Consider the following 25,353-nt stretch of genomic DNA (forward strand, 5'->3'; position numbering starts at 1 on the left):
GGAAGGGGGAACAGGGGTCCTGGGGAGTGTCTTGGCCAGGTGACTCAGGCTTAACACTGTGTTAGCTCTACAGATCAAGCTGCCCTCTGCAGCATGCTGAGAAGGCATTTCAGGCTCCCTGATCACTCCAGGCTGAGTGATGTGAGACATCCTCCTCCACTGCATGTTCCAGATTAAAACACCCCATCAAATCCAGGTATCCTCTGTTCTTTTTAACATGGAGACAAAAAAAAAACCAAAAAAAAAAAAAAAAAAAAAAAAAAAAAAACCCATGATTAAGACAGGTTTGAAAATTTAATTATAGACTATGTTCTGAAAGAGACAAGCAAGGGAGCATTGTATGTGATGTATTTGCCAACAAATGTGAGCAAGGAGCCAAGGTACTGGGCAAAAGGGAGTAGACTGGCAGCAAAACCCTTGGAATTTTGCTACTAAATGCTGAGTCCCTGCAGCCAAATTTACCCAAAGCTTGAATGGAGCTGAATGAATTGATCTTTTATAACTGCTGTGCTCCAGCCTAAATTCCTCCTTTTTTACACACCTGGAGTTAGAGAGGTGAGAATGCAGCCAGGGCTTCCCAATTTGCACCTTTCTCCCAATTAAGATGTGCTCTAAGGAAGAGCAGATTCCGAGCAGTAAGGCAGGCAGGCCCTCTCTCTCTCACACATTTCTGAGGGCTCCATCAGACCTGTGCCATTTTAAACCCCTGTGATTTTTGCAGAAACCAGATTCAGCTGTAATCCTGAACAGCATCACACCCTGGTGGCTCCAGGCACTTGGCCCCATCACAGCACAGCTGTGAAGTAGGTAAATGGCCATGTGCACAGCAGGCTTTTCCTAGGAAAGCAAGAACAGAGTGGACACAACAGGTCAACTGGTTCCAGCAAGCATTTGGCAAATGGAAGATCTAGCCCTGCAACTCCTGCAGGTAATGAGGAGAAAGGAGGACTACAGGTAAGCAAAAAGTGGTTCAGGACCTCAAGAGACCACGTGCAGGAAGGGCTGAAAGCTTTCTGCTGTGGTAGGAAAGGAAGGGGCATGGGTCAACCTGTGTGTTGAGGAGCTCAGCTCCTCCCACAATGGCTCTGTAATGATTAGCTTCACCTTGGCAGCAAAGAGGCTTATTTAAGGGAGAATCAAGTCATGGCAAATAAAGGTCTTCATCCATCCACATATAGCAAAGCTGAAAGATCAGGTTGCTGAGAGGGAAAGGGCTTTGGGTTGTTGCTCATCTGCAGTGGTTCTGCTTAGCAAGAAAAGCACTTCCCAAGTCAGCATTTATAACCTGGCCATGACCAAAGCCTACCCTGAGGCCTTTAGTCTGAGCTCTGGGTGCAACACCCATGCAGGAGGAGGGAGGGTGGCTCTGCTCTGGCTACTCGTCCAGTCTAAAACTCCTTCCCAGAACCAAATCTGTATCAAGGCCCAGGAGAGGTCAGTCTGCAAAAAAAGCATCAGGATGCTTCAGAGGAAGATGTTGGGGGTGTGGGCAGAGAGAGCTGGAGCAGAGGTAGCTGTGGCTGGAAAGGGCTGAGGGTGTAAGGCACTTAAACTCCCCCTAGTTAGTGAGGGGTGTGACTGGGTTCTCACTTTTTCATTTCTGTGGTTTGTGTTGCTGCCTTCTGCAATGCACACACCTGTGGTTTGTTGTGATGTTATTTGTGTTCTGTGATGGGGTTCGTAGTGTGTGTGGTTTAGATGGTTTTTATTTTCTCTGGGACAACCAGAGATGAGGTTGCAGCCTGTGAACTGTGGGCAATTTCACACAGGGGCACACAGGCTGTGCAGCTTGATCCACTTCTGCAATAAGTGCGTTTGCCTCCTGCTAAGGTGCTCCAGCCAAGGTCAGTGGAAATAAGCACAGTGGCCAAGCTGCTTGAGACAATTAACAGAAAGCATAAAGAGAGCCAGTTGGCCCAGGCTGGTCAGATTAGCAAACAACAGCCTTTGCAAGTGTGTGGTTCAGAGAAGGGAGATGTCTTTCAGTAGGAATTTTTGTCAATTCTCCCTTGACTGATGCAAAGCAGCATGACTGTACTGAAGTCAGGGAAAGATGGTCTTTGATCCTGGCTGCATGCTTGGCATGTGTGTGATGAAAGATTTTTCTGAATTTATCTAGCAATCTGCTTAAGACTTCTTTTTTCTGTTTTTTCTGGTTTTTTTGGGGATTTTTTGGGTTTGTTTTGTTTTGTTTTCTGGTTTTTGTTGGGTTTTTTTTAGTCTCCTCTGCAACTAGTTCTCCTCCTGATATTTTTGATGATGTTAAGACAGGGAATCAGCTTGTCAAGAGACTATTTCTTATGTAGGTTTTGTGGGTTTTTTGCCAAGGACCTGGAAAACACAGAGGTCCAAATGAGCCCTGTGGATACCCACAGCAGTTCTCTACCAAGGTGAAAATCTCTCTGACAGGCTGGATAAAGCCACATTTGCACGATGAGTACAGCAACAAAGGCTGGTAGTGAAACCAAAAGGTGTTTCCTATAAATGTCTGTGTTAACACAGCCTTGTGCAGGGGGATAGTTTTAATCAAGCTGGGTCTGGGAAGCCAGGATGTTTTTGACTTAACCTGAAATGTGTTTTGTCTTCCTTTTGACCAGAGGAAGGAAAAGACTTTGTAGTAAAAAAACTGCTGGCAACTGAGGCACCTCTCTTCTGCCTTTATGATCACTGTGCAACCAGGCTTAAATGTTCTGGGAGCAAGTTCCACTAGCTTGTTTCCAGCCGTGGTAGGTCCTGAAATAGCAGACATCAGACCTATGACTGGTTCTTCGACCTAGCAGTGCTATTTTGGCAGCAGGCCCAGGGTTAAACATAACAAGAGTCATTTTCAGTCCTTGCTCTCTTGAAGGTCAGTGGCCCAAATGGTTGGATGTTTGTCTTTGCTGTTTCCAGCCAAGGTCTGCATTTTGTAATGATAAGGCAAAATTCAGAGATCCTCATGTTGGCAATCTCCTGCTGACTCGAATTGGAAAGCGTATTTTTCCTGAATAAGGATGTCAGGGTTTGGTCATTGGCAATTTTTAATTGTTTTGACTCTTTTGAGCAGGGTGATTTCTTGTGGTTGCTCTAAAGGCTCACTGCTCCCTTTTACCTCCAGCCCATGATGTTCACAGGATAGTGCAGCTCCTTCTTAGCTTTAAGCCCATTAAGCCCGGCTTAGCAGGGTGGCCAGGTGAGACTTTGACGTCCATTCATCTGCTCAGGTCACATGGAAGAAGCAGTCTCCCTCTTAGCAATCAGTCTGGCTCACTCTAGCTTGCCAAATGCCTTCTGAGATGAGCCTTGTCCTCTCTACAGCTCCCTTAGAAAGCTATCAGAGAGGTCAGCCACAAATTGGTCCCATTTTTTCTGCCAGAGCTCTTTGGCCTTGGCTTTCTCATCCGGTAGCATGGCACTGTATCTGTGAGGAGGAGGAAAGTCAGTGTCAGGCAGGAGACAAGGGGGCAGCTGTTTCAAGAGCAGCACTGAAATGAAAAGGCAGGAGGCAGCAAGAGATTAACCCTTGCAGGACATGCCTGCACCATGCAGAGTAATGTGGTGTAAAACAGGCAGGAGCCAAGGAATGTGCAGGAGGACCCTGGGCATCACATCCAAACTATTTTTGGACATTCAGAACTGTCAGAACAGTTAATAGAAAAAGGGGTTAAACACACCCAAACTAAATGCTAATTGTTTTCCTGTGTTCCTCAGATGGCAAACACTGCAGCAAGTAAAATTTTGGCAGAAATAGACAAGCGATACAAAGACGTAGAATTTCTCCCAAACCCAGAACCAGGTGGTGGAAGCAAGTTCCCAAAGAGTGGAAAAGGAGGAATACACTGGGACATGGAGTCAGAGAAAGGTACTTGAGAACACAGGCAGAGGAGCCTCTGGGCTCCCTGTGTCCTGCCTTTGGATGAGACACACAGAGGAGATTTTGGATTGACAGAAGCCCAGCTCCTGTGGTAGAGGAGACTCTGAGGCCAAAACCCAAATGCAAGCAAGGGGGGAAAGCTGATAGTCTCCTTATGATTACTATGGCAAGGTGAGAGAGGTGATGAACTTACTTTATGGAGTTGAGTGCAAGCTGTTTTAGGGTCCTCAGGTCAGCATTCATCCCTCCAATGGCCATGAACACCTCATAGAAGTCATAAGAGACTCCCTTTGCCCCAAAGATGGAGGGATCATCGGGGCTGACCACAATGGGGTGCCCTTCAGCCATGAGGTCAGCTGCAGGGTGACTCCTCAGGTCAGCTACCAGCAGCAGGACCTGGGTGGGGAAGAGTGGGAGACAGCACCTCAGCAGGTTATTGCTGCAGCTGTGTCACACTGACCAGCCAGGTAGTGGTCAGGGAGGGATGGGCTCCAGAGGACTGCTCAGAATGTTTTCTGCTCTGAACTGCTGCAGGAGGAAGCAGCTTGTCTGCACTGACTGTACAAGGAGATTAATTTCTTAAATAAATCACCCTAATCAGGTCCGGTGGGGTGAATAACTTGTGCTTGTTTAGAACAATTTGACTGCGAGCAATTCAGGAACAGTCTTTTGGTTACACATTTGCTGTGGTGCTTAGCTTGAGGTATCTGGAGCTGGTATCAGGGTTCTCTCCCTTAAGGCTCACACCAGTAAATCTCCACCCAAAGTCCTTCCTGCTGCACCCAGGGGACAATGGCACCACTCTAATGTGCTGCAAAAGAGTTCCCACTGGTTATGAATTCTGCAAAACCAAGGACTTCCAGTTACAATCCCTGCTTCTCAGCCTCTGGCCCTCCTGGTTTTGAAGTACTTTCAATTATGTCTCTAAAGGCACCTTTGTGTTTCTGGGCCTCATCTCCACTAGGGAGGACTGCCTTCCCAACTTCTCTTGATAGGCTTTTAAATTATTTTTTTGCTGACTGGCACTACAAGCCTTAACTATATTCACTTTTGCAACACCTTACATAGCAAAGTGCAGTGTAAGGTGCTGCAAAGGAAACTAAGCCAGCCTATGTGCATCAGAACTTGTAGGTGCCCCCCAGCTGACCCTCCCAGCAATGGTGATCCCCTTAACAGTGGCCCAGCCACATAGCAACATACCTGGTTGGAGATGGGACAGACTTCTACAGGAATATCCCTCTTCAGAGACAAATTTTTGGCTACTGGGTGTTTAATGAGAGCGAGTCCATGGCCAATCCTGCTGGTATTCAGTAGCAATGCATCCAGCACATTATTGTCTACAGAGGTGCCCTGCCAGTCTGAGCAGAGACAGACAAGAGTCACTGCAGTGCTGTGAGGAAATAGAGCTCCTCAAACTGCTAGATGATGTTATTAATAGAGGTTCCATTTGTGAGGTGAGAGGGTTGCTCATGCTCAGAGTTTCCACTTGCATTTTCAGTGAAACAGGGATCTAAATCTGCCCAGGATATTGCCCAGCATAGAGATACCCACTCATCTCACCTGGCTTTAGATGTTTACAGTATTGCTCTTGCAGCAGAGTTAATTATGCTGGACTCCATTACTTGTCAATGGAGAGAAGTAACAATTATTGGGGAGTAGCCTGTGCATTAGAATGAGATGTGTTTTAAGGTGAAATATTATTTCACCCTAAATTGTAAAATGATGGCTGGGGGACTCTGCTGCTGTTGTGGGTGGGAAGTGAGTGCTGTTCCAAGGGGGAAATGGCTACCAGCAATAACTCCTACACCAGTTCAGAGATGCTGGGCAATGTGATACCTACAGTCCAAAGCAGGGAGGGGTTGTGTGGGAATGCCACAGCCCCAAACTGATATGGGGAGAAGCTTAGGGGAAGCTGGTTATGTGCACATGTATGCACACACATTCTCTTGATACAGGCAGCAAGCAAGCCAGGCTTGCTGCTTCGTTGCAAGATTTCAGTCTTGCCTCTGCAAGCAGTAACAAGCCTTGAGTCCTCATGCTCACCAGTCTCCCCAGCATGGAAGAAGTATGGCAAGTTGACCCCCATGGAATATGGGATGGTCAGGGCATCCTTCAGCTCCCATAAAGAATGACCTTTGTCCTCATCACCAACCTGGGGGAAAGAAGAAAGGTATTTTTGAGCACGCTTGGGAAGATGGTGGGACTTACAGCTCTGTATAAATTAGGTGCCAGCTGTGCTGAAATTACAATGCTGTGGGGTAGGGAGCTGATTCTTTCAGGGGATTTTGTCAATTACCCTGAACAAAATCCTTAGCTGGAGGATTTGCAATTCATTAACACTGATTTCAGTACAGCAGCAGAGGTTCTGGCTCTGGTATAGAACATATGCCATGGGATATATGTGGTTATATCAGCAGGGGTCAGAAGAAATTCAGTTACCAGGTCAAAGCCTGCCAGGGTGTCTGGGAAGCGGGCTCTGAGTGCCATGGCAGTGATGATGTCTTCTTTAATCTGGGAGACATTCAGCATCCTAGAGAGCAAGAGAGAGAAAGAGCTGCAGAAGCTGACTCCCATGGGCCTGCCTTCTCCGGGTTTGAGTTGTGAAACGGGGCCCCCAGGGGTATTTCCAAAATGCAAGTTGCTCTTGAATCTGACAACCAGCTTCAGGTCTCTAGAGGAACAGCAGTAGAAAATTGATACTATGAAACGAAACCCATGAATGACCAGGAAATGCCTGGCTAGACCCTGCTGTCATTTGAGTTGAGGCATGCTTGTCTAACTCACTGGATTTCCCATTTACCAAGCAGGGAAGGGAACACAACAATGTGGAGAGAAAATGTTTCATTTTTTTTCTTTCCTTCCAGCTGTTTTGTTGGGAGGTGAGGCAGTAACTGCATTTCAAGAGAGTTTTCCATTTAGGTTTCTTCCAGCTCTATCAGACTTAAACTTCTTGGTGCATTTTGCAGACTGTGGCCAGAGAGGCAAGCCAGCTCTGAACTGGAGAGGGCATTGTGCCAAACCAGAGCGAGTCAGTGCTGCTGAGGTCTGCTCTGCTTGCTGAGGATCACCTCACATGACTTCATGGCATCTGCCTGCCTTGGAGGGCAGCAGCACGAACGTGCCGTACACAGGCTGTGGGCAGCGGTGTGTGCCAGGTCCCATGGGCACCTCTGCCACGCCAGGTGCCCAAACTCGGGCACTGCCCTCACTGCTTCAGTGTCTGCAGGGTGGGACAGTGCATCCAGGCTCAGAGGAGAGCAGGCATGGCTTGGAGACACACACAGGCAGCCCTGCCTGGGCTCATTCCCACTCCCAGGGCTCATGGACGCTCCTCTGGTGCTTGCCTTGGACATAGGCAGACCCACGTGGATGAATTCTCACCCTCAGTCTTTCACACGTGCCAGGGAATGTCTCAGGAGGCAACACCCCAGCTCCAACAACCCACGTGGACATTGCCAACCAACCTTGGCACTCCAGCCCAGCATTGCCTCTCCCAGCCCCCTGCCCTGCACGAGGCACGGTCACTCTCAGCCCTGCTCAGCCTCTACCTGTGAGCTGCAAATATAACCTTGGCTCCAACAAAGTCTGGGTGCTCCTTCACAAACTGCCTGGTCACTTCCCGGTAGGCTGCCACAGACCATGATTTATCGTGCTTGGTGCCATCCAGTTCATACACCTGCAGCGTGAGAAGCAGTAGTTAGAAGAGGTGTTTTACTGGAAGGTGGGAGAAATGAAGTGACAAAAGCCTTGGGAGAAGCAGAGTGCTGTGGTCCTGACAACAGGGCAGGAAAACAAAAGCGGTAAAATCTGTGCAGAACATTTCCTTCTTCAAGCTTTTACCAGCTGGCAAGAACCAAGGAGCGGGTTTCCCCCCTCCTATGTGATACAAGTTTCTCCGTGTTCAGACGTGGCAAGCAAACGCCCTTGAGAACCCCTTGGAGACCATGACCTCTTACTCCTGTCTGCATCCAGCACTGCAGTGTTTTGTCCAGCTGTCTGCAGCTCACACATGCTCTGTGCCTTGCAGTGGCAATCTGTCAGCTGAGGCAGCCCCAAGGCACGCAATGGCTGAGCTCCATAAGCTACCAGCTGAGCTGGGCTCCTGCTCCCCTCTGCCGGAGGTTTGCTTCATGACCTTGAGTCAGTCATTTCGTCTTGCCATGCTTTCCCAGGTCTCTGGCTGCAAACTGGGAAAAATAATCCTTTTGGCATGCTCTGTCTCATCAACTTGCTCTGAAGTTTCTCTCCACCAGGGCTATTTTCAGGGCTTTTGCCCTGATTTCAGCAGGGGTGGAGACCCTGAATTGATACTAACCCACAAAGGCCCTGCCTGGAGTCACTCTCAGACAGCAGCTGAAACCACTCCATCAGTTCACCTCTCACCCTTCTCACCATCCTTTTCTCTGTCACCTTCGTCCTCCAGCCTTCAACTGCTCCACTTCACCCCCTAACTTCCCCTCTGGTGCTGTCCCTTGCAGGGATGCCCTTGCAAAGCCCCACACCCTGTCACAATGCGGTGTCTCCCTTGCAGGCACCAGCAGCCATGGGGCAGCTGCAGATGCTCAGAGGGAATTTTCCCCAGCTGCAGCCCATGGGAATGTGAGACTTTACACAGCTGAATCAGCAAACACAGCTGGGCTTAGGGGGCTTTTCCACAGTGTTTGCTGTTTCACACTAAATCCCAGTTTCATTTACTTACCTCGGGGCCGCTTCTGGAAGGCTTTGCTGCAAGGAGAGCTTTTGTAGCCTCAGCGCTGCTGTGGAGCCTTGTGGAGGCTCTCCAGCCACACGAGCATCTTGCTATTCCTGTCACACCCTGCTCACCTTGACTTTGCCCATGAAGAATCTCCCTGCCCTCTCAGCCCAGCTTCAGCCTGGCTGTCCCTTTGCTGCCCATGCTGCCCTCCATCCCGGCATGGCCACAGCTCCTGGCATTCCCTGCTCTGGTACCTGCAGCTCGCAGCCCTGGAGCTTACAGAACTCGAGCTCACAGCCCTGCAGCTCACAGCTGCCAGCTGCGGGCGAACCCCAGGGCTCTGCAGGCTCCCACGGCTGCCGCCAGCATCAGGAGCTGGATGGGAGGCAAATCTTCCCTGCCAAGCCTCTCTTCAAAAGGACTCACAACCGTGTCTAAGGGCTGATGGTAAAGGCAGGGTATTTTCCAGGCAGGCCCACGCATTTGTATCATGACAGATACTCTTGGCCTGGAAACCTGTGTGGCCTGGGGGGATGCCTCACAAAATGCACAGGCATTTTGACATTGCTGTTATTTTCTCTTTCCAGGTACCCCAAAGACAGGTGGTGGCTGAATTCAGAGCAACTGGCTTATGGCAACCCCCAGCAAAGTAAGACCCGTGTAAAACTTTGTGGACTTCTCCACGTCCATTTTTTTCCCTTCTTTGCAATACTTCCTTCTCCTCTCAGGTATGATAGACTGACAGAACTCCCACCCCCATGGAGTCCTGCATAGAGCTTGGCTGGAGAATTGCATGGGAAAGGTATGTCTGCAGTGACAAAATTGTCACTGGGAAAGTGGGAACACTTTGGGTGGTGTGGTCTGCTGGTGCTTGGGGAGGCATTAGGGCAGAGTGGGCTTGGAAGACAACCAGACCAGCTCTGGGTGAAAGGCCTGAACCATTACCAGATTTTAGTATTAATGGCAATGAAAGAGCAGTTCGTACTTCATACACACAGCCAAAATTTTGGGTTGTCTGCAAATTGTGGGAGGTTGTGTTTTGCCAATTGATTGACTCACCTATTCAGAGTAATCATTCTGAAATAAGCTGAGGATTTAAAATAGCATAACTATTCAGAATAAGTCTCTATCCAAGACAGGAAATTTGTTCAGAGCAGCTGCCACAGAACAGGTGATTCTGGTGCAAAACTGAGCTACATCTTCCCAATGAGCAAGATTTTGACCCAGCTCCCAGTCTGTACAATGTAGTTTTGTGCCTATGTCACAGCAGGTATCTCCCTTAGCCATTAAGAACAAAGAATCTCTCAAGCCCTTGCCTATGCAAATCTCCAAGAAAGATGTTTGAATATGATCAAGGTTTTCCAGCATCCTTAGAAGGGCAGGTATGCAAACATCCAAAAACTAAATTCAAGACAGGGCTTGAGAAAAGCTATGGAGAAATAAGGATTTAAAAGACTGCTAGAGAAGCCAAACCCCACGTACCGCAGGCAGGATAGCTCTTATCTCAACATACTGTATGTTATCTTCATAGAGCTCCAGCAGCCCCTGGTAGAAATAGGCCTTGAACACAGGTGCATAGCAGATAAGTCCAGAGGCAATGAGAAAGACTTCTTCAAATCTTTTCCAAATGAAAGCCTGAGAAGGGTAGGCCAGCTCAGGGGTATCTGTCACCAGGGTCAGGTTTCTCAGCAAGCTATAGAAAAGGGAGAAGAGAAGGAATGAGGAGAGCAAACAGAGCCTGCTGGCACTGCAGTACAACAGTGGCTGGTGCAACTAGGAAGCATTCAGGTCATTTTTCTGCCACCTGTATTTACTCCTCTAATGGCTGGCACAGAATTTGTATGATGCATGTTAAGCTGTAAGCAGGGTAGAAGTAGGTGCTTAAAGGAACAGAATTACAAAAGCAAGTATGGTGCCTTTATATCAATTATACTCGACTACCCAGGGTATCCCTAACCTGAAAATCTTACTCTGCTACCCAGGGTATCCCTAATCTGAAAGCAGGCATGCACATTACTCCTGCAAACAATGTTTTCCCAAGAATCTTCAATGCACATAAAATGTCACAACACTTGGCCTTTTGTTCAGCACTTAAAAGGCAGACTGAGTTTACAGGAGATGCCATGTGCTGGGCCACCACCAGCCTGCTTGCTGAGCCCGTAAGTTGTCCTGGTACCTTTGTATTGTCAAAATATGCCATCCAAAAAAATGCAAGGGGAAGACAGTTCTGAATCAGAAATCATTTTTCCCAGCCACTGAGAACAAGCCTGACTCCCCACCTGCCTTGCTGATAGCTACTTCAGGGAAACAGCTGATAAGCATCTCAGTCCTGGCTTTTCCTTACTGTGATGGAAATGTATTTATTTCCTCCATCCACTCAGCTGGCATATGAGCCTCTTTCAGAAATCCAGAGAGACAGTGGGTAGTTTTATCAAGCAGACTTTAAGGGAGCCAGTAAATTGTAATATCTAATTGTGGGTGACAGCTTGCATTTAGGACAGGGTGAGCATCTGTGCCACACCACCATCCTCTGGCAAGCTGATAGCCTTCATCCCACCTGAAGCCCTGCCTCTGGCAACAGCCCTCCTTCTTCCACCTGAAGAATAGTTGATAACAAATTTCTCCTACCAGTGGGCAAAGTCTAAATGGCAAAGCAGGGGTGATGAACTTCATTCCTGGGTGGACAAATGGAAGCCATCACAGAAACCTACAGATGTTTTCTTGCCGGCCTAGTGCTTATCTCATGTCAGGGGCTAAGCAGGTTCAGATAGAAATACCTTCAGCCATGCTTCAGCTTTCATCTGGGTATATTGTTACCCCTCAATAACAGCTACTGATCTTTAATAATGTTTCCTGTTTGATGTCTTGGCCCCCATCCTCGTGCAGTGCTCTGGTCTGTTATATGGGAGGTGTGGCTTTGATTTGTGATCTTATTATCTTCATCCAGGACACTTCTGTGGATGGAATTAAACCCCCACAGCCCCCCTACAGATGTAAAATGTGATCTGGTCCAAATTCATAAACTAAGACATCCTGGGCAGATATGCCTTTTGAATCCCTCCATCCTGCCCATAAAGCAGAGCCCATTCCCCCAGGTTTTGCCTGCTGTTTCACTCTCTAAGGATTCTCTTCCAGGGCCTGCAGTTTCATTTCTTCCTCACTCTGTTCATTTCTTTGCCAGCAACAATTTTAGAAGCAAACCTTGTACATAAAAGAGACGCTACTACTGTTAAGGATGAGACTTTAAATGCTCAACAGTCAGGAAAATTCAGAGTTAAGGTTTCCACAGCAACTTGGGCTCTGCCCTCCTGTGCATTACAATAGGGCCTTTGGTGCCATTATCGCAGGACACTGGGCAACCCCAGCTACTGTTCAGTAATCCATGCAAGCAGAGAAGACCGAGCTGGACCACGGAAGGGGCGAGGAGCGAGGAGACACCGCGGCATCACCCTAGAAACCAGGAATGCAGGAGTCAGGAGCATCCTGGAGGCGCTGATCCAGCTGCCCGAGCTGCGGAGGGGGGCAGAAAGGCTGTGCTGCTGCTCATCGGGGAGGTTTCGTGTGGGAAGAGCTGGGGAAAGGAGGATTTTCCCCTTCCCTCGTGGCCGAAGGGCAGCTCCCCTCCAGCTCGGCACCTGCCCGGAGCCGGGAGCCGAACGGGGCCGTTCCCAGCGGCTCCGGGAAAAACCTCCCCGTGGATCAAAAGGCCGTGCAAGCCCGATCTCGCCGCTGCAGGCAGCTCCGTTCCAGATAAGGATGGGTGCTCAGTCGGGCTCCCACCGCTTTCTCCCCTTGTCCTGTGAGAACTCGGCTCCTCCAGCAATGAGCGCACGCAGGGCTCCGCTCCCCGCCTTTAAATCTGCCTCTACAAACTCGTGGTTGTTTGCTTAGCCTGTGCTCTTGGGCTAGAAACAGCCATAAATCCCCACACCACCCTGCTCCTAAAAGCACATAAATCAAATTGTGCTTCTCTTTATAATCCCCTTCCCTTTGAGACTGATTATTGATCCTTACAACTGTTGAAGATTTATTGCATAATAGTGATCCATCCTTGATAACCAGATAATCTCCTAAGGGTTCGGGGGCTTTTGCCATCAGTAGCTCATGCAGATGAAGCAAAGCTTCATAAATGCATTCTTTTTTGCTTCTTTTCTGGAATGGGCCTTGGCCAGTGATCAGGTGCAGACTACAAATAGCCTTCCATGTCATGTCATATATGCACTGAACAATGCTATTGCAATGCATATGCCCAAAGGGCCACAGCTAAAATGACCAGCCAAGGATTATTTATTTTCAACTGTAGGTTTGCTTTCTCTTTTCCTGCGTTTTTTCCCTGTTTTCCTTTCCTGTGCTATATAATCCAGAAGTGAAAGGTTTTGTTGCCTTGTTTTTAAAGGGATTCTTTTTCCTGCTCCTTTTTCTGCTCTCGATGGGTAATTATGCCCTTCTCCTCACCGTGCTATCTGAATGTCTTCCAGTGGTGCATTAAATAGTGTGACTAACATCTGTCACATGTGGTTCATTCGCTTGCTCTCGCTCTCTCTCATCCCCTCTTCTTCTCCCCAAGGGGAGACTTGTAGAGGGAGTGGAGTGCTTTGTTTCTGTAGTGGATTTTTATTCCCTTTTTCCCCCCCTCTTACTGCGCACACTGCCCTATTTTTCTGTGAGATAAGGCAGTCAGAAGACATGGAGGGGAAGGTGATGGCAGCCGGGGCAGCCGCCAGTGCCCAGGGGAGTTGTCCCTGAAGCCTGGGCCGTGGTGTCAGCTCCCTCACAGATGACTTCATCCTGGTGATAGAGAGCTCTGCTGGGCACAGCCTCAGTCCTTGTGCTGCTGGTGGGGGGTGTGCAGTGGTATTTTACAAATAGCTGGAATGTCAATGCTGCTTCCCTAAATATCTGGGGGCATGCTCTTGCTTTGGAGGTGGCAGCCATTATGTTGCTTCTTGAGGGAAAGAATGACATTCTCCTGCATTATAATTGATTGTGAAGAAAATAAGTGAGGATTGTTTTTCCTTTTAAGTAGGAAAGCAAAATTCCCTTCCTTTCCTGCCCCTTGGCCCGTGGTCTCCTGGCTCTCCTAAGAGCATCCTTTTGGAAGCTCACCAATAACACAATACTCCAGGGTCTTGGCCCATGAGATGTGTGCTTTGAATAGGAATGATTAGACCTTCTCTTGAGGGAAACAAACAAAAGGAGTCACTTCCAAAGCACACACACACACTCACACGTCTATGTACGTAAAAATGCAAACAGCAAAAAAAAATCCTGCAGATTTCCCTTTCTTCCACCCCTTCTTGGTCAGAAATACTGTAAGGTGAAAGAGGTGCAGCTTCTCAGAAACATTTCCATTGTTCCTTCACATTTGCTGATCCACCCTGCCTTGCATGAGAGCCCTTCCCTGCTGCCATATTCCCTTGACACTTCCTTGAAACCACCCAACTATCCATCCGTTCTTTCCTCTGACATCTGCTTTCTCTCAGCTTGTCAGTGCTCAAGGGCAAAGAGGAGTGCAGGAGAGAGGTAGCCTGGGATGCACATGTTCAAGAGACTGGGAGAGTTTCCAGAAACTGAGAAGCAGAACAGACTGGGGCCTATTCCTGGCTAGAGACCTATTTCCAGACAGCCAAAAACATTCCTAACCCCTAGACTAGTGCCCAGGGATTAGATGAGAAAAGGAGGGGAAGTGCCTCTGTGTGGCTGTTGTTGGTGTGTTTGCACATTATGCCTAATGACTCCTCTGTGATTTTGTGGTGATGAGCATGGAAGGGCAAGAAATGAAGGACAACATACTCAAATGGATAAGTGAGCACCCAGGATGCCAGAGATCCAAGTTTGTTCTTGGCTCAGGCAAAAGAATGCCCCTCTACATTTGGGGAGACCCTTGCAGCGAGGCTCTGTCTTGTGTCCCTGTGCAGTGCCTGCCACTCTGAAGTCCTGCTCTGACTTGTGGCCACTAAACACTGTCAGGCAAACACAAAAGAAGAGAAATGTGGCACTACTGCCTCTGAAAACAAGTGTTTCCACACAGGAGCAAAGGGAACCACACAAGGCACAGCCCCAGGTGTACAGGGTGTACAGGATGCCCTGCCCTTCAGCCTCTGGCAGAAAGTGGCATCATGCCATGGAAACACAACCAAAAACAAAAGCAATGAAGCGTTGCTCCTGAGACACTTCTAAATGCCCACTGCAATTGCTGGGGCTTTAAGGAAATGAAGCTGTTTCAAAATCCAATCTCTTGCACGTTATTTATGGGTCTCCTGGTGTGGTTGAAGAGAGCTGCTGCTGTCATCTTTCCTTCCTCATCACTCCCAGAAGAAATGGAAGGGAGCTAATCGGGAACCAGTTTTCCCTCTGGAAGACAGAGATCAGTGACTTCTCACTGGATCTTGTTTCGTCCATCACGGGTGTCAGGGCAGTTGAGCCTCAGGGTATAAACGGTCAAGAGCCCAGGGTCTGGCATCACTTTCTCCTGGACTTCCAGAAGAGAGGGATGGTGGATGCCCTGGAGAGTCAGACCCCTCTGCCCTGCCCATTGCTGTTTTTGGGGAGGGAAGGCAATACCATGCCACGAGTCTGGAAGCTCCTCAGCTTCCCAACTTGACCTCCTTCCCAGACCTGCAGGGCACAGAGCCCAGACAGCTTCCATGTGGGGGGGGACACCAGCTCACTAAGAGTTAAAAGGTCTCCATTTAAGAGCACACAACCTCACTGGAGAGCACTGCAGTAAAACCAACCAAGTTGCATTTGGGAAATGCTGGAATTAGGGTCATCTGCACTGCCTCAGTCCAGCCCTCTCCTTGTGTGTTGGCATGGCAATACTGTGTGTCATTTCATGACACCCCACACTGTTTTTCCTGCAGACCCCAGCCCCCAGAGTGCCACGGACAGCAGTGCCCTCTCAATGGATGGCTACTCAATATTTTCCTTTGTCCTCATCGCTCAGTGTCTGACTTCATGCATTATTTAGTGTGCTCTCTCCAGCCCCCCACACACCACAGCAGAGCTGCATGCTTTCTCTTGGCCTTTTCAGCAGGGCTTTGTCCCGGGATCAATGGCCCCTGGATGGGGAGATAGGACTCTGTGTTCCCATCACCAGTGGCTAGAGGGGGAGCCAGGCTCTTCCCAGCCACCTGTAAGTGATTAAATGCCAGGTGGTTCAGACAAGCCCAGTCCTGATAAAAGGCTGCCAGCAGTGAAGGCAGGAGCTGCCTGCAGGGAGAAGAGCTCCTGCAGGAGGGTGAGTGATGCTCTGGGGAGCCAGCTGAGGTGTGAGCAGCTGGACAGCTGCAGGAGCTTTGCCTGTAAGGGCAGGAGCCCTGCTGGCAGGAGGGTGTTTGAGGGGAAGGAGCCCCCAAATCAGGCAGGGGTCCTGTGTGTGGGGTTCCTTGGCTCAGCCAGTGCCCAGGAGGGTGAGCCACAGCTCCTGGTGCCTGTTGGGAATGAGTGCCTCATGCTTCCAGGTGGTGGGTGCCACTGGGGTTCAAAGGCAGAAAACAAGTTTGGTGTTTGGAGGGACAGTTGGGCTGGGTTTTATTTTGGGAAGTTGAGGGGTTTTGCTTGTGCAGTAATTAACATAAATAGTTTGCCCAACTTCTTGCTCTGAATCAAAACAATGACTTTGCAAAGCACTTTTCTGCTGTTGGGGACAGCCTGTTCATCATCTACCTGGCTTCCCCATCCAATTTTTGGATACCTCACTGGCTGAGGCACCATGTAGCCCTGTCCCACATTGAGACCCCATTCAGTGCTGAGGAGAGCTGGGGCCAGGTCTCATAAATCCACTTCCACTTCTGTCCTCAGCATGTGTGCACAGAAAAATTCAGTTTTTATGGTCCCTGACTCTGGTGCACTTAATGCAGCAGCCTTCAAACTCTTACGTTGCTGTCACTGTTAGGTTGGATGTGACATACACACGTGATCAGGGTCTAAGAAGAAAAAAGTTTCCAATCTGTTTCTATGCTGATGGCTTTGTCTTCTTCTTTGCTATAGATAAACTCAAAAATCATCAATTGTTATTTCTTCTATTGACTCAGCTTTGCTTGCAAGCTAGCCGTCAAGCCCCCCCTCCATACATTGCTATTTGCTTTTTCAGCCCCACACGGAGTTCCTTACTCGCAGAGCAGCGTGCAAACGGGAAAGCTGGCCCAGAATGGAGCACCAGGAGGCCACTGCACTGCACTCACCCTCGGTCAAACTCGGCCACGTCGCGGAGCTGTCGCCGGTAGGTGTCCAGCAGCAGCCACGGGGAGCAGGGCGCGGGCGGCGGGCGCGGCCGGGAGAAGCGGAAGCGCACGGAGCCCGCGGCGGTGAAGCAGATGTAGCAGTCGGGCAGGTAGGAGGCATTGAACACCAGCCAGCCCGCGCTCAGCATGGCGAAGTCGTGCAGGTGGAGCACAGCACCTGGTGGGGGACACAGGGATGTCCTGGTGAGCCCAGGCAGCTGGGGAGAAGGTTTGATGGGGTACCAGTTTGTTTGCCCGGGTTTGATGGGGTACCAGTTTGTTTGCCCAGGTATGATGGGGTAACTGTTTGCCCATCTAGGGGTGTCTGGAAATGCTTTAGAAGGCTGTGAGTGAATTCTCCCAGCAAAGACTGCACTGCTGCTCTGCCTCCCCCCGGCTGGAGGATGTGCCCCCCCCCCCTCCACATCAGACACTGGGCAGGCAGAGCGTGACAGCTCCCTGGGAGCACAGGGAGGGGGGAATCGATAGGGAGCTCTGCTGCTCCACTGGGATGGAAAATGCTCCGAGTTATTAAAGGTCTTTCAGGCAGAGTTCGCTGTGAGCTGGCTCAGGCCCCACTGTTTTAAAGAGAAACTTGCACAGGAGGCAGCAGTTCACAAGGCATGCTGGCTGGAGGACACCTGAAGCAAAGCTCTGTATCTAAGCTGTTTGGATCCCAGCTTCAACTTTTGTGCCTAGTCTGTGTCTCTTCTTTCAGCTCTCTGGAGCTCTGGCATACACCAAAATCCCAGACCATGTTACTCTGGGGAATTGCACTCAGATGCAGAAGTACAGTTTACTTCTGTGCCTTATCAAAAGCATGCTTGCTTACATTGTACATCTGCTGCTGGCCAGCACAGAGGGCCTCTGGGGTGCTCTGTTATTGTGCAGTATGTTGGCAGCTGCCAGTCTTCCTGGCACAGGAAGCATCCTCTGTATGCTCACCTTCTTTATCGTTTCATTTTGCTGAAATTTCTCATTTTCCAAAGACTCATGGTGCTATTGGTGCTTGAACTAAGCCTCAGCTTTGTAAAGGGAAGACACTGGGATAGCTGAAGTCTTAGATATGTATTTTATTAGTCTAGGGGAGACCTCTCAGTTAAATAGCTTTGATGCCCTGAAGGGTAAAGGGAGAACAGGAATAGCAAGAACAAGACTGGTATGTATTTGACATTAGATTAGGTTCCAGACTATAACTTACAGTGGACTAATCTAATATAGAGTCATGTCTATGACCCATCTCTACAGAGGGTCTGGCTGTAAAGATGCTGAGGAGCTGTGGTTGCTGCTCTCAGCAGAGCTGGTGCACCAGGCTGGGCATGCTGCAGCTGTCTGACCCTCCTCTGCCTGGCAATGTCACCTTCTTCCCTATGAGAGCAGCAACAGACATTACAGTAGTGCTTGAAACAACAGGAACTCCCAGGGGCTCTGATCAAATCCTACTCAAACAGCTACAAGGATGTGATCTTGGCCCTAAAAGCTTACAGCCCTTGCCAAGTATCCAAGAGCCTGTTTAAACATTGCCAGGATTGACAAGTGTTAATTATTTTTTTTGACTCCCACTTAGTATCAATGATATTGGAGGTGAAGAGGGGAGTACTTTTAAATTTCCAACTGTTCAATTCAGCCATGAAAGGATAATGACATTTCTGACATACTAATTGTTTATGTTAATGGTTGGGATGCTGCAAGACTGGGATCTGCATCCCACAGCAGGGACTGGGAAGGAGAAGTTGGGAAGGTTGCTGAGGGCCACATCCAATCTGGCTGTGAACACTTCCAGGGATGGAGCAGCCACAACTTCTCTGGGCAACCTGTTCCAGTGCCTCACCACCCTCTGAGTAGGCTTACTAATATCTAATCTAAATCTCTCCTCTTTGAATTCAATACTGATCCCCCTGGTCCTGTCACTACCTGCCCGTGTAAAATGTTGCTCTCTCTCCCTTTTATAAGCTCACTTTAAGTGCTGGTAGTACACAGGCTTTGACTTGTACACAACAAGCAAAGAACATAAAGATTTCAGTGTTAGAGGTAGCCCCTTCCTCCTCTAGTGCCCCCAGACTTTCCAGCACACTTCAGGTCTGCTACAGAGCCACCTGCAGAAACCCTTTTTGGGGGATGCAGCACTTTTGGCTGAGAGACAGAATAAGGTTGGTAGCCTGTTCATGGAGTGTGTATGTGGGAAAAGAGAGGCCCTGGCTGGAGCATGCTGAGTAAATAGGGATGTCTGGTATTTCTTGTTGTCTTTGCTTCCTCTGTCCCTTCTCCACTCTTGAAAGACTTAAGATCCATATTGTAAGTTAAACCAAATGCCACAATTGCTGGAAATGTGTGTTCACCCAATCCATCCCCCTCTTCCTCTCCTCAGGGCTTTTCCTGAAACCCAAAGAGCACAATTTACAGCTCTCAGAAGCTTGTCTCCCACATCCTGTGTTTTGTCCCAGCTCAGAAAGCAAAAGATGAGAAAGGATGAGTAAGATGAGGCTCCTTAAGCCAAGCCTACCTTTAGGCATGCGCTTTAAGATGCTGAACACCTTGCTCTGGTCAATGAGGCTTTTTGCCCTGAAGAAGTGCATGCTTGGAGGAAACTGTCCTGTAGTTATGGCTGCTTCCACTTCCTTCTTCTTGAGGTCTGCCAGCTTTGTACTGAGCTGCTGCTCCTGCCTGCTCAGCACCAAGTTGCCACCTGTCTGATGGGCTTTCTCCTGCTGCATCAGGGAGTCCCTGTCCTTCCAGAGGGGGCTGGGAAGGCAGGGGGCAGCCAGACTCAGGAGCAGGCATGCCAGCCTGATGCCTTGCCCAGATGGAGGTTTCATCTTAGAGCTGCACCTGGACAGGGAGAAAAGACTGAGGCATTAGCAGAGGTCAGAAGGGAGCGCCTTGGCAGTGGGATGTGAAGTTGTTGGGTTAACAACAACATCATGCAGAGGCGGGGGGTTAATGGGATGCTCAGAACTGGCAGGGACACCTGGTACCAGTGTCCCCTGAATTTGGGCTATGGATCAGCACACTGCCTATGGCTGCTGATTACACACACAGCAAGGCTGGGAAGGGTGAAGAGATGTTGCTCCTTGGACCATACTGGCATGCAGTAAGGCAAAGGGCCAGCCTGGAATGGGGGATTGGTGGGCTCAGGATGCTGCCTGCAAGCTGGGATGGAGCTCTCAGTGAATAAGGGGTGCTGGTGTGCTGATGATGTCCAGCTAAGGGGCTTGGCTTGAGCTGATCAGATCCCTATTCCCTCCAGCTGAGAGAAGATCCTCTTGCACCCTTTTAGTATATTCCAGCTATCCCAAGGGTTACTTTACAGGCAGGATACCCCAAGGCTTTCTCTGCAGTAACAGAGGTGTGTCCTTTCCTTGCAATCCCAGAGGCAAGAGGATGGAAGTGAGACCATGGGAGTAGTAAGAGATCCCAGGAGGCAGGCACTTGTGAACTCTGAGCACTCTCCCTCCCCCCAAAAAAGCACAACTGCAATATAATCCTTCAACACCAGGCTCAGTGACCCTCCCTGCCAGTCTCTCCGGAGCAAAACAGCCTGGAGAAGGGCTCAGTATTTTGAAATAAGCCTATGTGAATTACATAGAAAGGCTCTGCTTGTGCATGTGTCTTCTCCTTCCAGGCTCTCCTCCACCTGTAGGTCCAGGAAAACATCCCCAGCCCTTTTAGTGGTTTGAAGGGGAACAAACAGAGCAGGGGTGGCTGCAGCCCCACACCAGGCCTGGCTCTGAGCTTAGGAAAGGAAACGTCCCCCAGAAAGTGTTATCTTAGCCGTGCTGGGACTGACTCACTTACTGTCAGCTCTCCTCCTCCTCCTCCCGGCATCCAGAGCTCACGGAGCCGCTGCCCGGGAGCGGCTCTGCCTCCAGCCCAGCGCTGCCCCGGCACGGAGAGAGATAAAGAGAGAGAAAAAGAGCGGGGTCCGTCCCGGCAGGGCCGTGCCGAGCCAGGCACACGGAGTTCCTCTTCCTGTGCAGCCCAGCTTTTATTTCAGCCCAGCTGCACCGCTTCATGAATATATAAGGAGGAGGAGGAGGCGGGCGAGGTTATGAGAGAGCGGGACACGGGCAGCGGCGGGGGAGCGGGGCTGCCAAAAAAGCGGGGTCACTCAGGGAAACCCCCCAGATCTTTAACCCATCAGTGCCTGACAGCGAGGGCATCTCTGGGGGTTTGTCTGTGCAGCCGTGCCGCGTTCCCTGGCGCGCACATTTCGCTTTTAAATACCCTGGGAGAAGCGCATTCCTGGTGCAGGGAGACTCCGCACCCTGCTCGCTGTCCCAGGAATACACGGGCTTGGATATCTAATCCTGGTGTGCTACAGAGCCTTTAAATGCCCGCGACACTGCAAACTCTGCTCGCTAATGCCTTTACACCTGAGAAAACAGCAATTTGTACCTCGAAATGGTCTTGCCCGGTCTCTGCCGGCTCTGGGAATGGGGCAGGCATCAATCCAGGCGGCTGCACTGAGACACAGGGCTAAACTCCAGCCTGGGAAGCAAGTCAGGTAGAGGGGGATGGACTTCTAAAAAATCACAACAAATACAGTGATTTCAGCCTTTTATTTCACACAGTCCAACGAACTGGAGTTTTAAACTACTTAAATTTAGGAGTTTAAAACCACTTAAAAGAGATGTTACATAAACAGCTTCCAGGGGAGAACAAAGTCCATTTGGTTTAATTTAGTCCAAAAATAAAATAATTTTAAATATTAAAACAAAAAGAAAGATCTTGTAAGTTAAGAACTATCGAAAACAACTCACAGCAGTCACAAAGATTGTTTTTGAGGCAGAGACAGCAGAGTCTGGTCAATAATAGGTTAAATTTCATTAGCTGGCACAAGAGACTGAAAGCAGGGTGTTCAGGCTGCCCACCCTCCCCTCCCTGACTGTCCCAGCCAGACACCTGCCAGCTTTTCCTGCTCCCTTCACTCTCTGCTGTCACTGAGATCAGCCCCAGCATCCATGCAGGGATCAGCCAGGGATCCCAAATACCCCCTGAGCCCTGTCCATGGCAGCATGGCCAGAGGGTGGCTGTGCCCCCTTGCCTGCTCCTCAGCAGGATGGGTATTCCTTGAGTCTCCAGATGATCCTGCTCCCAAAAAGGGAGATCGCTGTAGTGGAAAGATGACCCAAATATGCTCAGCAGCAACTATTGGTTGATGAAAGCAGCTTGAGGGTGGGAGGTGTGAGGAGGAAAGCACATGGATGGTTCAGCAGGGACAGGAGTTCTGCTTCCAAATACCTTCAAGGGAGCAATATCAGGGAAGGAAGGGAATTGCTTTCATTTTCTTGTAGTAGTAAACCCCAGCATTAGTTCCATAAAACTGAGTTCAGCCCAGGCAGTTGGAAAACTGGCTCTGTGGTGAGCAATTGGGTGCTAGAGACAGGTTCCCACTGTGGAGCACTGAGGGGGGTTAAAATGCTGTGTGAGGGATCTCAAATAGCTTAGAGCCAGGCAGGGGTCTTGGCAATGCCTGCCAGAGGGCATCAGAGATTTGTAGTGGTTCATCCTTTCAAATCACATTTGGAAAACACAACCAAAGTCCAGTGCTCAAACACTTCTTTGTGGCTTTTCCACACAAACAATTGCAGACATTGCCAGGAGAGTTTTGTACAGATGTTGCAGGGGTTGGACTAGGAAATAGGTTGGACTAGGAAATAAGCAGGTGTTTGAGATGCTTTGCTCTCTATTAAAATGTGGTGTGTGCTCTGAAAATAAAAAAATCCTGGTGAAATAGGACTACAGCTGCTTTTAGGTGGGATCTGTCTGGACATGAAAGGTGGAAAGAGGGAGAAGAGGGCAACCAGGAACCCCATCTGGGGGAGGATTGGGTTTGTCTAGTACTTGCAGACAGCCAAAACCCTGGCTTCAGACTTTCCTGGGAACTGAGGTGTGGTATAGGAAGACTTGGCCTGTCTCAAGAACGAACAGGAATATTACAGTTGTCATTTCCACACCAACACCTCTCCCAGTTTCTTTGCATTCTTCCTGAGGACCAAGTAGCCTGTTTGGAGGTTTTGCAATAGCTCTGTGTCTGTCCACAGCAGCATGATTGCAGTTCCTGCCCAGTTTTGTGTGGCCCCTGGAACAATCTTCAGCTCCCTGGCTCTGGTCCCACGTGCTGCTCAGCCAGGCATCCCCTGCTCCTTCAAACAGCCCAGCTCTTCCTTGGTTTCTGGGCTGGTTCCTAGCCCCTGCTGACCTCTCAGCTGCTGCAGCTGTACCAGCAGTGTCCCAAAGCCCCTGTCCTGGGTGTGTCTGTGCAAGCTGCAGTTGTGCCCTTTCTTTTTACCCAGCTGCACCTCAGAGGCATCTGAAGCTTTAAATAGCTGGTGGCCAGCACTGGGTGCTCACAGCCAGTTCCCCCTGCCTCAGTTTCAGTTCCACGTGTGAGCTGCTTTCCTACAACCCTTTGGAGGCCCTTCAAGGTGACAGGCACCATTTCCAGAGTGTTTCCCCACCTCTCCCTCCTGCCTGTCCCCTGCTGTGGCCACAGCTCCCACCAGCCTGCTCCTGGCAGCAGCAGCAGCACAGGGAGAGTGGGCAGCTCTGGGGGTGCACGAAGGGGGAAGGACCACAGAGGCAGCAGCAATGGGCCTGCAGATGTGTGGTTCTCACTTCATCTTTCAGCTCAGGTCCTGCAGAGTCCCTCCTGCTGCTGTGGAGGGTCAGCTTGCAGTGCAGTGTGCCCCTGCAGCTCCCAGCCCCAGTTAAAGCCTGGCAGTGTGTGGGTGACAGCAGAAGCTAAAAAAGTGCTAAATCCAGCAGAGGCAAGGCCTAGGGGTGATGCAGTCCTGGCTGTGTTTTCTGTGGGGGAAACCCATTTTTGTGTGAGCCAAATGCAAAAACAAGAGCATTTCTGAGAGCACAGAGGGTGGGGCTGCCTTTTAGCTTCCTAGCCTCTCTGAACATGTTGTAATCCAAGCTGCTTGCTGGAAATATCGCTGTAAGGCCAGGAAGAGAGGAGTGGAGCTGGGAAATGTGTTCCTAGCTCACCAGTTAGCTATTCCTTCTGTGCCAGCTGCCTCATTTGTGAAATGGAACCAATTCCCTGCCTAGCTGTGATGGTTATTTGCTGTATTTTCTGGTGCAATATCCATGGTCCCTGGGTCAGCAGCTGCTGCAAAGCAAGTCTGCATAAGAGACATCATCTAGTTTGGAGAGGCAAAGCATGAGGTGGGACAAGGGGCAGGAAAACAGCCAGAGCTGGGCAGGTGCACAGGTGAGTGAGGGCAGGCTCTGGAGAGTCCCTCCCTCTGCTGGGGCTGGGTGAGACCACAGTGCCAGTCCCTGCTCTGAAGCAGTCCCACTCTCTGGTTCATGCCTGAAAAATGCTAAGGACATGTAACAGTGCTAAGTGCTGTAAATTATTACTAAGAATAGTCTGTCCTGGGATGTTTGGGGTCATTAAAACCTCCCCACTGGAGTGCTACATAACCCCTGATTTGGTCTGGCTGGGCACAGGTTGGTGTTTTTATTTCTTTCCACCCCACTTTGTGCCCAGGCAGACAAAACCATGGAGCATTTCCCAGCCCAACAGGGACATCAGTGGGATCCCTACAGCAGGGAGAATGCTGCTGTGCCCTGAGTCTTGCTGGCAGCATTGCTCCCCAGTCTACAGCCAAGCTCTGCTCACCCTCAAGGTGGCCCATGCCCCTTCAAAAGCCCTCCCTCCCCTCGGCTGCCTGACCATGTCTCAGGGCATCTGTTCTTCCACTCCTCCTCAGCTGCATCCATAACTATCCAATGATTCAAAATGAATAAGACACTTGAGATGCCACAGGAGCAGGAGCTGCTGATGGAGAGAGCCAGGGAAAGGGCTAAATTCCCAGGTTAATGATGAATCACTCTGGGAGTGGAGTCATTGATTTGTAATCATTGCCTGGCTCCCAGATAGAATAGCCATGAATTCCTCTGACCAGCAACCGAGACAAGGTGCTTTGGGCTGTTCCCAGCACACCTGCAAAAGCTCAAATCCTGCTCACAATAGCAGGGGGGCTCAGAGCTCCATCAGCATCTGCCCTCTAAGGAGAGGGGCTCAGCAGTCAGCCCACTGTCACTGCTGCTGCTGGAGCTCAGCATGCAGATAAATAAGAGAAACTGCATCATTTCCTTCCAACCTTCCACAGGTGCCCAATTCCCTGCTGCTGTCACCCCACCCTGCAGGCCTGGGAAGGGGAAGCACAAAACCAAGTGAGCTGGTGAGTGTTAACACCCCACTGCTCTGGGGGCAAACAGCAGCCTGCCAAGGGCTCCCAGGGCACAAGCTGAGAGCTTTGGGTGTTTGGGAAAGGGGCTCAGTGCCATCCAAGGCAGGTCCCAAGCTGACACCAAGCCTTCTGTGCAAAGATTCCCAGAGCCTCAAGTCTATTATTTGTATTCTTGTATTCTCTTCCTCTCCTACCCACAGGGACAAAAAGGAGAGCAGACTAGGCGACCAAAACATCCTGGATTCGTAAGTGTACTTGACTCTCTCTCTGGGGGATGACTTTAGGGAGGGTGGAAGCCCAGTGCTACCATGGGAAGTGTTTTCTTGCTTTTTGTGTTAGTCATGTCAGGTTTCCTGCCCAACCTATGGT

The 25,353-nt window shown here is 49.8% G+C and overlaps 1 protein-coding gene and 1 long non-coding RNA gene across 2 annotated transcripts; one reads left to right on the forward strand and one right to left on the reverse strand.

Moving 5' to 3' along the window:
* Positions 1–281: 281 nt before the first annotated feature.
* On the reverse strand, positions 282–20,649 carry ADA2 (adenosine deaminase 2). The gene is made up of 10 exons (XM_036400673.1): positions 20,570–20,649; positions 19,278–19,603; positions 16,736–16,952; positions 10,032–10,242; positions 7,402–7,529; positions 6,293–6,383; positions 5,897–6,005; positions 5,054–5,211; positions 4,047–4,249; positions 282–3,400 (listed from the first exon to the last, which is right to left on the reverse strand). Exons 2-10 carry the CDS (start codon positions 19,588–19,590, stop codon positions 3,292–3,294), a joined length of 1,539 nt encoding a protein of 512 aa, XP_036256566.1. The 5' UTR covers positions 19,591–19,603; positions 20,570–20,649; the 3' UTR covers positions 282–3,291.
* LOC129046701 (uncharacterized) lies at positions 9,278–24,975 on the forward strand. The gene is made up of 3 exons (XR_008508402.1): positions 9,278–9,351; positions 16,645–16,773; positions 24,904–24,975. It is a non-coding gene; the product is annotated as an uncharacterized LOC129046701 (long non-coding RNA).
* The last annotated feature ends 378 nt before the right edge of the window (positions 24,976–25,353 follow it).

This window comes from Molothrus ater, chromosome 5, assembly GCF_012460135.2.
Source record: "Molothrus ater isolate BHLD 08-10-18 breed brown headed cowbird chromosome 5, BPBGC_Mater_1.1, whole genome shotgun sequence".
NCBI classification, from domain to species: domain Eukaryota; kingdom Metazoa; phylum Chordata; class Aves; order Passeriformes; family Icteridae; genus Molothrus; species Molothrus ater.